Source organism: Elephantulus edwardii, unplaced genomic scaffold (assembly GCF_000299155.1).
Source record: "Elephantulus edwardii isolate Elephantulus edwardi_28Jun2011 unplaced genomic scaffold, EleEdw1.0 scaffold00076, whole genome shotgun sequence".
NCBI classification, from domain to species: Eukaryota; Metazoa; Chordata; class Mammalia; order Macroscelidea; family Macroscelididae; genus Elephantulus; species Elephantulus edwardii.
Genome location: NW_006399826.1, coordinates 11,096,389 through 11,110,151, shown reverse-complemented (window position 1 = coordinate 11,110,151; position 13,763 = coordinate 11,096,389). Strand labels below are relative to the sequence as shown.

Here is a 13,763-nt window from a genome sequence, read left to right as displayed (position 1 = left end):
ATTTATTAGGGAAAATGTGGTCTGCAAAGAAAATTTCAGACAATAAGTATTTTTCTGCTTTTATTATTTGTTGATCCCTCCTAACCCCAAGTGTGTGTGTGTATATAGATCCATATATAGAGACAGATATACACACATACATACATATGCATATATAGCTGACTGCTAGAGAGCCTGCTATAGGTCGGTGCTGACTCACTGGTATACAACAAGGAGCTGTGTGTGTGTGTGTGTGTGTGTACAGATATAGTTCTATTCACTAAACACACTCTAGTCAGACATGAGTATATAAATGAAGGGTCGACAAGACTCTGCTCAGGCCTGGGATTTTTCCTCCTTGAACATCACAAGCACCAAGTAAGGCCAGATATGGTCGATGTGTTTCTGTTGTCCTGAGTTGAAATTCAAAAGGCAACTTTATAAAAAAAAAAAACTTTCAAAAATTGGATCTGCTCTTTTTATATTCAACATGGCAGAAGCGAAACAAAACAAAAACAAATCCATCACTAACCCTAGTCAATCTACCAAGGCCTAGTTAGCTAGATAGATGTAGTATGTATGAAGATTAACAGTAACCCATCCCATACCCAGGTAGAAAAGAAGCAACAGAAATGGAGGAAACAGACAGCAGTGTGAGGGGGTATTGAAAAAACCTAGTTTTAGAGCCAAGACTGATCCAATTCATGTAACTTCTACCTTTCTGGTGCAGAGAAAACTCTATAAAAGCCTTTAAAGATCATTCTAGCAGGAAGAAGAGTTCTGATGATGTGATTTCAAAGACAATAACCCAAATAGAAATGTTTTGCAGTGGAAAATTTGTACCACTAATAGGTGAGTGTTGCTAGGCAACAAATATTGCAGAGTTTAATCTCTATCCTTCCTAAGGAATTACATGATGAAAGAAAATGAGCCTTTTTAGCGTTTCAACCTAACAGCAGTAACTGACAATTTTTAGCTTTCTTTTAGTATATGTTCTCCTTTATGCTGAAGCCCCCCAACTTTTACTAATATACACAATTCTATCTCCATTAAAAAAAAAATCTTAAAAAAACCCCAAACAAAACAAAACAAAAACTGCCCAAAAACTTGCTTCTACAATCCATATTAGCAAATTAAAATTAGCATAGAGCAAAACTGAATCCTTAAAACATGCTACAAGTAATGATAAAAACACAGATGGTTGTAATCAGGATTTGAGTGAACATGTGATTCATTACTATTAACACCCGGACAAAAGGTATGCAGGAATGTGATAGCTAGCAAAGAGAAATCAACTTTTTTAGTTAAGGAATAGTTGTGTTTCTATTATTTACTAATTTGAAAAGAATTATGTGAGGGTAAAATCTTATCTAGCATGGCATACCCCTTTTCTAAGAACATTCCAAAGAACTTAAACATTGTTAGATTTCTCTTATTTTGAAGCTGTTTTAGTTGCACAATGAGATGGAACATAGACAGTATGTATAAAGAAGGTTGAAAAACAGCACCAGTATTTTCAAGTTTATCTCTTGTGACAAAGAATAAGACGAGATAAGGAAGTCCTGAATCTGATAGGCTAGGAACCATTTAACATTTTACATGGTTCAGTCTTTTCATCTTATAAAAGAGGAGGAATGCTAATAATGGTTTTATTTTACTTCTTGCAGGGGAATATAAAGATATCATTTATGTTAGGAAAAAAAATTCAAAACCTACTAACAGAAGGTCATAGTAAACAACATTACATGACATTTCAAAATTGGCACAGAACTATATGGAGTGCACTGCTGAAATAAACATCAGGATGCTGTAACAGGGGTTGCATCTACTTTTATGGAGAGCTGAAATATAGTCTCAAAAAAATGAAGCTACTTCAATAGCCAGCCTACATTAAACTTCCAATTTTACCAGTCTAGAAGGATAAATATTGTTTCTTAAGAAAATGGAATCACCCAAATATTTGTTCTTAACTCTTAATGCCATGTTGCCGAAGCCTTAGAATTCTACATCATATTTTATCAAGAATCTACTCTACAGTGGTGACAGATGCCGAGCGTCATGATGGTAACTAACGGCACTAACCTGTAATGTAAAAAGTGGTTGGAATATTTTGGTAGAAATATTTCACCACAATAAACCTTTTTAAAAATTTTATGCATTTTTAAACAATAAAGCTTTGTTTAATTTAAAAAAGTCTATTCTAGTTTCAATAAGTCTATAAGTAATTAATAATAACCATTTAATCAGATTATTATTTCCACTGCGGGAGAAATATGGGCAATCTTCTCCCATGAAAGGTAGAGCCTCTAAAAATTCCCTTTAGGGTCAGCTGTAGGTCGCAGGAGCCTAAGCAATCAAATTAGTATTTACCTTCAAGATCTAAAATCACCTATTTTAGTTAATAAGGATTAATGTAATGATCTAGTGCCTGACTTGGAGCATGTCCACCTCTATTACTAATTTCTTCCATCATTCCTTCTTTTCTCTATGGGAAAAAGTACAAGCTAATGGTTTAGGATTGGTCTGTCCATTTGCTTTACAGAGATGACTCGTGTTTGCTGTGATGCTTAACACTGTGACCCTGGTGTTTGAAATGCAATAATGGTCACCCATGGTGGACAGTATTTGGTGGAGCTACCCAATTAAAAAAGCTTGGAAGCAGGAGAGGCATCCACTTCCAAAATAGCTTGCCTGGAAACCCTAGCAACTTGGAGAAATGATGAAGGTTATACCAGTGTTCAGGTCTTTTGTTCAGAGGGTCACTATGAGTTGCCTACGATTCGATAGCACTAAACAACAACAACAACGAGAGAGCTCTGTTGACCTAGTGGACAGAAAGTGGTGGGTGATTTTAATCTGCATCCGTCAGGCCTGGTTTTAATTGTTTTTGGTCAAACATTCTTCTCAGTGGTATAGCACTGTTCTGTCCATTTATTGTACAGAAGTCACTTGTGGTTGTTGTGATACTGAACACTGTGAAAGTTGTGACCCTGATGTGTCAAATGCAATAATGGTCACCCATGGGGACAGTGTTTGGTGGAGCTGCCTGAGTCAAACAAGCTTGGAAGCAGGAGTGGCATCCACTTCCGAAATAGCTTGCCTCCAGAAATGCTATGAACTTGGAGAAAGATGAAAGTTACACAAGTGTTCAGGTCTTTTGTTCACAGGGTTGCTAGGAGTCGCCTATGACTCGACAGCACTTAACAACAATAACAATAATTCAAAAAGTTGTCTATGACTCTTCAATTGCTTATGCTACGAATGCATAGTGTGTGGGATGGATTGCATGTCTTAAACTTCCAACCTTCTTCTTTAGCACTTCATCATTTATTAAAACCCACAAGAAAGTCCCATTTGCCTGAGAGAACTTACCTGGGCAAACTTGTGGATCTGCTCTACCACTGCGGCAAACAGAGCGTGCACACTTTCGTCAATCAGACTCTGCATGTAGTGTACCGCCTCTTCATCAGACAAATCCAGACGGAACTTATCCTGCACCTAGAAGATGACAGCTGCTTAGTCTTCTGAATGAAGAGGAACAGTCACACATTTTGAAGAAGGAAGGGAACTGACAGAGATATCACTGCATTTGATCTTGAGCTACTTCTATGTCCACCCCCAAATAATTCATAACAAGGGAAGTTTTAATATTAATTCTTTGAATGTTGTAGGTTATACTTTTCATCCACAAGCTCTTTCATTACACCCTTTTTGTCATTTTAAGTATAATAACAACAACAACAACAAAAAAAACCCAACCTAAACTCTGAGGGAGAAAAATGGCCAGAAACCTCCCCTGCAATTTAATGCCTCTTTAAACCAGCTAAAGAGTCAGCTATGAATTGGTATGACAACATACTAATAATCATTTCAATACAGTTACTGAAAACCTTCCACAAAATCCAACACCCTTTCATGGGGAAAAAAAAAAATCACCACGGCAGTATAGAGAGGAAGTCTTTAATATGATCAAGGGCATCAATGACATATCTACAGCTAATATATTTAATGTAAGAGATGTATATTTTCCTCCTAGGATTAAGAAAAAGGCAAGCTTATCTGTTCTTTTCAATTCTGCTGAACAATATATTGATGACTGAGCCAAGGCAACAGGTCAAGATAAACAAAAATCATGTACAGAAAACACTAAGAAATTACATTTAAAACAAAATCAATCAAAAAGTAATAAATGAATTCAGTCAGATTGCAGGATCAAGAAAGTATGTAAAAACTACCACTACACACTTGAAAGAAAACAAATCTAAGATGAAAATGAATTTACAATTTTACTTAAAGTAGCCTTAAAAATTAGTTAGCAATAAGTTTAGTAAAAAAACATGTAAGATATACTTTGAAAAGAATAAAAGTTTTAACTAAAAAAAGTCTAAATAATTAAGATTCAATTAAACTGTTAGGATGGAGATACTCCCCAAATGATCCAGAGAGTGAGTGCAATCCTACCCAGAAACTAACAAGATTATACAAGACTAAGCTGCTCTGGTGGCAGTGTGGTGAACTGTTAACCAAAAGGTCAGCAGTTCGAATCCACCAGTCTCCTCCTATAAAAATGTACAGGATAAAAACCCAAAGGAGAGTCATATTTAATTGGGATAAATTTGACCTTAATGGGTTTGGTTATGTAAGAATAATTTAGTATTAGCAGGAAAAGTCCAGTGCTTAAAATACTTTAAAAGTTTATATTTATAAAATAAAATAACTTCAACTGAAGTAATAATTTTTTTTTCCTTTTAAAATCTTCTTACTCAGTATTTTAAACTTTGGAAAAATATTCTTTCTCTAATCCTCATAGCCCAAAGATTTAATCATAAAAGTGATTGCTGTATAATTCATCAGAGTATAAAGAATTATTTTAATCTAATTATTTTATTGCTATGTTGATTTAATTGCTTAGGGAGCATTAGAAATTAAAAAATCCTTACTAAATAAACTCAAAATTAAAAATACAGAGCAATGAAAATGGAAAAGAATGAAATCTGAAGCAACAAGCAACTACTGTTAAAAGATAATCAATGTTTTAAATAACATTTTATAGTTAGACTGTAATTTAATGGCTATTTTTTTTAAAAAAAAAACCAAAACCAACCAATGAAGATATACCATAAAAATTACATGAGAGAGTTATCAAGCCTTTAGTGCTTATTGATCTTGTGGGCATCAAATGTAATTTAATTTTATAGGTCAGTTTAAAAAAAGATCTTTAACTACATGCAATAAATAATTTTTTAGATGGTTTTAAAGTTTAGTTAAAATCAATTTAAAGGCTAAATACATCCATTTAATTCTCAACAAAAACAAACTGTGAAATTACTTTGAACAAATGCTCGTCTTACAACCCTATTTATAAGGGCTTCTGTTTAATTACGGACTTAAAAAACATGAATGAAAAAGGTGGCTGTTAAGTGATCACATTTAATACTTGGCTACAATTAAACCAACGAGTGTAGTGGTGCCTCAGTTAAGAAATCAGATGATAACCAGACAGTTGGTGGATGAAACCCACTCAGGAGTCCAACAATAGAAGTAGAAAGAGTCGCTTCTCTAAAACAATAGCTTTGAAAATACTTTAGAGCATTTCTGTATTGTCTCAGGAGATCATTAGGAGTTTGAAAATCAACTTCGTGGCCCACAAACCCTCACTATATAATTTTTTCCTTAATAAAGATAAATATTCATCATAAAGCTGGTATTTAAAACTCCTTGAACATTGATGATTGTCTTTTTTTTCAATGTACCTCCATAGCAGCATTGGCGATAATTTACTAGGAAATAGATGTGGCTTATTATCTCAAATGTTTTAAATGTCCTTCATCCACTAGTGTATATTATAGAAGCTGAGTAGGAAACCTTATTTCCTTAACACAAATTATAACGTACTATATCTTTGTAAAAGTCTTGAAGAGCTGACTCTTCCGTAGAGTGTGCCAGCCTTCCTGCCCACCACCTCTTTTATCACTAAGGTAAGCTCCATGAGGGCAGCCAATTTCACTTATCAAACACTACGATAGCAGTGTCTGATATATAGTAAATAGCTCAATAAGAATTGCTGAGCAAATGAATAAAATATAAAAAATAAGCACAGGAAGGGAAAATGATTATGACAAGACACTAAAGATAAGAGCAACTCAACATTATTTTAATGAATTAATATTCATTAATAAAAGTATGAGCAACTCAATACTATTTCAATTCATTAATAAAAGATGGTCAAGCGCAAACAGAACAAAATGCCAGTGTTTGATAAATAAGATAACAATTATCTGGATGTTTGTTACATGAACCAGGAATACTGAGCACACTAGCTTTTGTTATGTCTTATTTTTTTTGGTCATTACTTAGTAATTTCATATAAAAAAAAAAGCTTTAAGATAAAACTTGGTATGATATATTTACTCACTCTTGGAAATCAGTCTATCCAGCATGCCTGATACATCATGCTCGCACCTTCATACTTTGCTTTTTACCAATACGTATTATTTAATTATACCTTCTTGTTTGCTTTAAACTATTAAGTTTATGAGACTAAAACCATTTTTCAGCAAGTTTCCTATAGTACCAGACAGACAGCAGAACACTAAGCTACTAAGGGAGGGACTCAATTACATAATATAAATTTAATCCCATCTTGAAACTTTCGACAACTTTTTTTAAGAAGTCTGGTTAACAAAAGTAGTACAGATTCTATATATGTCAGTTTCCCAAAAGATATAAGCAGTATTTAACTATGCTAAAATAAATGGGGACAATGTTATACTTTGTTAAGAAAACGCAAATAATTTGAGTAATTTGTGTTACTTTGAAGAGTTGAAATTGAAGCACACTGTTTCTCTAGCTGTCTTCCATTCTGCAGCCAGAGAAACAAGTTTCCAAGTAAATCAAGTCAACAATGTTTATTTTATCTAAGTATAGAAATCTACTTTTGCTTTTTATATATAAGTCAATCAATATGAAACAGACTTTAGGCCATACCAACATGTTTTCTCAAAGCTATTATGACTTTCATGCGAAGATTATGTTACATATGAGGGTTTCATTCTTGATAAATATAAATAAACTTCTTATGAAAGATACCCTTTTTGTGGAACACAATGATTATAAGAGAGTATAATAATAAAAAGACATTAAAATTAAACAATGACATCATCACGTTCTAAAACAGCAAAACAAAGAGAACAAAAGGCCTAATAAAGAACAACAGGACTTAACTGACGTAAGAAACTGGTGGGGGAAAAACCCTCTCAGTTTTAAAAAATATAGTTAGAACATTCATAAATGACTTCTAATCTAGAAAGTCAAGGATGAGTGAATATATGGCAGTGATAAATGGGTTTAAAAATAAGGACCAAGAGCAAAACTAATGTGGGATTCAGCAGATGCAAAACAAAAATGTCCAAGTTCTGAAATCCGGTGTAGCCACTGATTATACCTAGGGAAATTTTTATCAGTCAATTTTATTTCTTGATGGATGAGCTTTATTCAGGGGAAAAAAATTAAGGACAAAAAATAAGACATGACGAATGCTACAATGATAAGCAGTTCATTTCCTATGGGTTTTAAGGGTAGATTTTAAAAATAAGGGGAAAAAATCTGCACTGGCTAAATAAAATAATAATGCATTAACCCAAAACAATTTTCTTAAATGGTTGAAGAATGAAAAATATTTAAATTAAATCCTTTTCTATTATTTTCCGAAGACTTAGAAGTTTTATCTACGGAAGATACTTCTGATTTTTCTATGAAGAACAATAGTGATACGCCTTCTAATATTTAAGATCAACTTATTTTTGGGCAAGTACAGTGTTCTGCATTCGCCCCCTAAAAAAAAAAAATTAAAAATTGTAAATACATTAGAGTTAGAAACAGATTTAGAAAAACATCTTTAAATCTGTAGCCTTCCCTCCACAACTTAAGGAAAGACAGCTCTGAGTCACTGTTTAGGACGAAATAATTTTTCCAGGAAAAGGGCAAGAGCTGTAGGAACAAGCTGACTCCCCCTAAGTGATCCATCATGTGGGTTTGGTTAACGGCTGGGAAAATGATGGAACTGGCAACAGAGAACTTAGGAAAGTTGCTGTATTCCAAAATAATAATAATAAAAGAAAACCCCACAAAAAAACACACAACACAACCCCAACAAAAAAACTTGAAAGCTTTTCAAAATCAAGTTTTGTCCAGAATATTATTTTGGTGATGTGACATCTTGCCCAGATAAGTTACTTTTTTTTTTTTTTTTAACTTCCATTAGTTAAGAATCTAGGATCTATGACTATAAACAAAATGGGTTGTTAAAAACCTTAATGTCTTTTTGATATGAAATGCACACTGATATCTGAGGATGTATAAAAATTACCTTTTTCACAGTTTTATCTGGCTCAAGAGCAATATCTGGAATGTTTGCATCTACCATCAACGAAAACAAGTTCAAAATCAGGTTAGAATACCTAAAGATGAGTGGGAAGAAAAAAAAAAGCAGTGAGTTAGAATCCTGCATTTCTTTCTCATATCAAATACTCTTAGAAATAATTACACTTGAAGCTTTATAATGGTTACTACTGTTGTTGTTATGTGCCATCGAGTTGCTTGCAACTCAAAGTGACCCTATGTACAACAGCTCTGATCCCTGCTCTATCTTGTGCCAACTGAAAAGGAAATGTAAGGCTATTCATTAGATGTTTTAATGAAAATCAAGGCTTAAAAAAAAAAATACCATTTCTAAGTCTTACATTATGAAACAAACTGCTGGAGGCAACCATCCAATAGTTCTTTTTATTGTTTAATACACTCAGTCTTCACTCATTGACAGGGTTAGTTTCCAAAGGTCAGGTTGTTATGTAAAACTGGGGTGAAGGTAGAGTAGGAGACTATACTCCTCCTTTGGTGCCAGTACGCCGCATAAAGCCTGAAATATTTTCAGAGTGGAGAGACCCCATTCCTACCACCATGGAGCCTGTGAACTGTGGGTGGGGACAGGGTCACTGGTGTTCTCGCCTCCTACTTGCTCTGCATAAAGAACACACCTGTCTTCTACACAACCTGGTCCTGCAGGATCCCTTCTCTTTCTTGCACTTCCCTCCTCCCCCTGGCTATGACCTCCTTTTACCTACTGTTACCCCACGCCCTTTATGGCCAGATGGAGATGTCCTCGACAAATGAGAGAGGGTCCAAAGAGGGCGCTCTAGATTCAGCTATGGCCTCGAGGGGGGCCTGGATGACTGAAGGTGAGACCTGGCTATTTTTCAAAGTCTTTGTTAAATGTAAAATGTCAGATAACAAGTTAGTAGGTAAGAGAGGAGTACGTATAAATATATCCCTTTTAGAAGTGATTGAGAGAATTTTGATTACTTGTTTAGTGAAATGGTCTAATTAGCATTGTTGATTGCCTTCAAGTCGAGCAAGACTCATAGCGACCCTATGAACCCCCTCTACAACTATTGACATTTAGCAAAGTTCATAGAGTTTCCAGAGGCATGTTGCTTAGGAAGTGGATGCCACTCCTGTTTCCAAACCTGTCATAGTATATTACTGCTATGTGCCACTGAGTCAATTGTGATGTACAGGGACTCTATGTACAGTAGCTCTGAACCCTTCCCTGTTCTGAGTCAGTCTAACTCCGACACACCAACCCCCATCGCCCCAGTCACTGTGTCAATCCATCTCATCCAGGGTCTCCCTCTCCTGCACTGTCCATCCACCCATCCGAGCATGATGTCCTTCTCTAAGGACCAATCTCTCCTGGCCACATGCCCAAAGTAAGTGAGGCAGAGCTTCAAAATTCTAGCCTCTAATTCACATTACAGTAAACAAAGAAGATCTGTCTTTCCTAGATGATGACACAAATCTGCTCCATTAAGCATAACTCAACATGACATAACTAAATTAATGAAAGGGATGCAATATCAGGGCACTAATCACTCTCAAGTATCCTCCAGAGACACTACTGTACTCTCAATTTCTCTCAAGTCATGACAGAGATAGAACCAGACACAAACCACCATACGTGGAGAAGAAACAGCTAAGACTATAGTGAATTGGAAACTCTGATGGACTCGTAGTAAGAAGCTCCACTGCAACGCTGAAGGCACGGGGTTCAAATCCACCAGCTGCTCTGTGGGAGAAGGATGGGCAATCTCCTCCCCGATGCACTACTGGCTCTGAAAACCTGCTTGCTGGAGGGTCAGCTGGGAGTTGGTTCTGACTCAGCAGCACACAACAACAAAAACATACTGAATTTAAAAATGGGCAAGCTGAAAAATGGGTTACTTAACAAAATTCTGGAACATGCTGGCTTTTGGAACCAAAGAGTCATCTCCTGAAGCTCTCCTTTCCCTCAAGAAAGGGATGGAATGGGCAGCTGTGCTGTGGATGGCTCCTTCATAGTAATGGAGTCGTGAAGGACATTCACATTTGACACTGGGGATGGAAGTGAGTTAAGGAGGCTTTGGTTAGAGGGAATGATGGTTTTCAGCTGGACTCCAAGAGCCTCGTATTGTCTTCTCTAAGGGTCAGGATTTACTTGATAAAGAATCTTTATGCAAGCAAATTATCTGTCTACAACAGAAAGGATAGTTTAAAATATATAATAATGCTGGTGTGGCATCCACTTCCTAAACAACATGCCTCCAGAAACTCTATGAACTTTAATAAATGTCGACAGCTGTCGAGGGCCCTTCAGGCCTTTTGTTCACAGGGTCGCTATGAGTCGTGCTCAACTTGAAGGCAACCAACAACAACTATAAAAGCACAGGGGAAACACAAGAAAACGTATCTCAATCTCACTCCAAAGGAAGGACTTAACATGAATGGTCAAATTCCAGGACATTGGACTTTCTGAGAAGTTGAAATTTGATATACAGTTGTAAAAGCTTACAGTGACTTGTAAGAAATATGAATGGAGATGCAGAAAGCATTTCAAACACAGATGGAAACAATCAAGATATATGGGATGGATAATATTGGCTCAAATCTTCAATGGGAACATGGTATAAAAGTAGGAAAATGGAATGTCTCCGAAGATTTAACTAAAACAACAGGACCCTAGCGTTACTTACCAAAACAGAAGAAAATGAATGAAGGAGGTAAAGATTACAAGCAGGCAATCAAACAGTCCCACAAAGGATGTAGGAGGTTTAAGACTCCTTTAAACCATTAAGTTTTAGATTTATAATGCCTGCTCTTGTCAAGTTGATGTCAACTCAAAGCAACACTACAGGACAGTGTAGAACTACCTGTTAGGATTTTCAAACGGTACATTTTTACTGAACAGAGAGACACATTTTTCTCTTCTGGAGAGGCTGATGGATTTGAACCACCAACCTTCCCTTTAGCAGCCTAGCATAAAGTCCACTCTGTCCGCTGGGCTGGTTCATAGTGCATTCATGGTTGTTGCTGTGTGCCACTGAGTCAGAACCAACGAGCCAATAAATCGCATGGGAGGAGACTGTCCATCCTTCTTCTATGGAGCAGTTGGTGGATTCGAACCACATGCATTTGGGATTGCAACACGGTTTCTTACCACTAGGCTACCAGTGCTCCACAGCAGTGATGTAAACGAATTTGACCAACATATATCAGAAGAGAGATCAGAGTTGGCAGGATTAATCCCAAACCACTAGCATGTTTTTTGTTAGGTGTCAGAGTTCAACTAGTAGTGACCCCATGAACAACCGACGTGAAGCCTGCCCTAGCCTGCTCTGTCCTCAACATCTCTGACACACTTGAGCCCATTGCTTCAGTCACAGCGTCAATCATCTCATCGGGGCGCGTACTCGCTTTTGCTGATCCTCCACTTTTCTAAGTACGATGTCTCTTTCCAAGGAATAGCCTCTCCCAGCAACATGTCCAAAGTATGAGAAGAAGTTTTGCCATCTTTACGCCCTTTACAATGACATGTGGGCTCTATTTAAAAACAGAAGACGAATGAAAATGCTTGGAGAGTTTAAGGGGCGAAGGAGGGGGAGAACCCAAGGGGGAAAAAAAAAAAAGTCTAATTTAAGCTCAGACTCTCTCTAATGATACTGACAGGTGTGGATTAGTAAAAATGATAGGAACATATATTGTTACATGAAAATTGAAACTAAAATTGAAATCCAGAGAGTACCTTGTATCTGCAGACTGACCGCTCTGTGTGGACCTCAGTGACTGAAAGGTTTTTACTTAACAAATTGATGAGTAAGAAACTCAAACCACAGAAGAATGCAATCATACCTACAGATGTCAGTAATAATGTTGATTCCAAACAAGCATTTGAGTTCCACGCTGACTCATACATCCAAAAGGTAATTCTGTTTCTAGCTAAAGTGTATTTAAAAGTTAGTTATGAAATAAAGACCAAATAATAAGGTCTGGATGGCCCTTAGTGAAGTACATTGGAACTCTTCAAAATAAACAGCAATTCTCATGAAGATAAAGCACAAGATTATTTAGATTAATCCCTTTCATGATTTTTCTTTGTTGTGGAAAACGTGGCTGTTTGCTCATTCTACTGACTTGCTTCTAATCCATTATCAATGACAGCTTATAAAGAATACTGTTTTCCTCTGTTTCCAGTAAGACAGTGACTTCTAAATTTCTTAAGCTATTATTTTATATTATCTTGTCTGACTCCTCACTGAGATCATGATGGTTCCATCTCATTTCCTAAAGATGATTATTTTAAATGAAAAATCCTACATATTCAAGTGGAATTTCCACCTTCCCGAAGGCACTTCTGTATCACCAGGGAAAAACACAAAGAACATGGCTGTTACTCTGTTACTCCTACTGTTATTCTTTCTGCTTTTCTAGAAAGTAAAACTGAGGCACTGTGCTACCCAGAAGATAAAGAATGCCTCCATCTGCAAAATGCACATTTAAGAGTTTGTGACACAAGAGAGTGAATTAAAAATGGAGGCCCATTTAATCCAAAAAAGAATTCTGATTTCAAAAAGACAGTAGTTCTGGGACCAGAACAATCAACATCAGTTGAGAATCTCACTTCAACCAAGACATAAAGAATTTAAAAAAAAAAAAAAATTGGAGTTCTCATAAAAATATTAAGGGTTCCCATTCAATTAACACATACACTGTGTAAGCGCCAAGGTCTGTACCAGATACTAACATTACAAAACCAGATTAGCACGCAGATACACAAAACAACTCGCTGTCCTCATTACATTTTCACCTAAAAGAGAAGGCAGGCATATCTCCTTGTTTGGGATTCTCTGCTGGAATTTTTAACAGAGTAAAAGGATCATGCCATTTCTGACTAATTATCAGAGTTCTGTCTTGAATTTAGCAAACATGGCTTTTATTTCTTTCCCTGATGATATACTGGTGTTTAATCTGGTTGTATACTGGGTTGATTGTTTAAAATGGCATTTCTAGCCCAATAGCTTTTACATCTGTCACACTGTTGGATGACGCGGTTAGGTGCCACGGGGTCAACAATGACTCAGACGACTGACTCAGAGGTGAAGAGCACCTTTTCAGCGGGATTGTAAACACGATGTGATGACGACTAATGAAGGAACTGGTCAGTCTCACTACCTCACCAGGCTTAACCTGCGAAGGTTCAGAAGCAGCAGGTGGGAATCTAGCAAGCAGGACAAAAGAAGTAGGGAGTTCAGTGTATGTCCCTTCGAAGCAGATCCTTGTGCCTGTCGGGGCAGGACCTACATGAGAACAGACGCAGCAGCAGAGACTGAGAGGCCGGTGTGAGACAGGTGAACTGGGACTACTGCCCAAAGGCCAGAGGTCTTTGCCCAAGGTTGCTGGAGGGCTGGGGGGGG

The 13,763-nt window shown here is 36.6% G+C and overlaps 1 protein-coding gene across 1 annotated transcript in view; it reads right to left on the bottom strand.

The window, feature by feature from the left end:
• Positions 1-2,377: 2,377 nt before the first annotated feature.
• PIK3C3 (phosphatidylinositol 3-kinase, catalytic subunit type 3) overlaps positions 2,378-13,763 on the bottom strand; it is a 119,418-nt gene continuing 108,032 nt past the window's right edge. Inside the window, exons 23-25 of the mRNA XM_006889233.1 lie at positions 8,348-8,438; positions 3,352-3,477; positions 2,378-2,464 (exon numbers count right to left, since the gene is read on the bottom strand). Coding sequence (XP_006889295.1) covers positions 2,378-2,464; positions 3,352-3,477; positions 8,348-8,438 — 304 coding nt within the window. The remainder of the gene's footprint in view (positions 2,465-3,351; positions 3,478-8,347; positions 8,439-13,763) is intronic.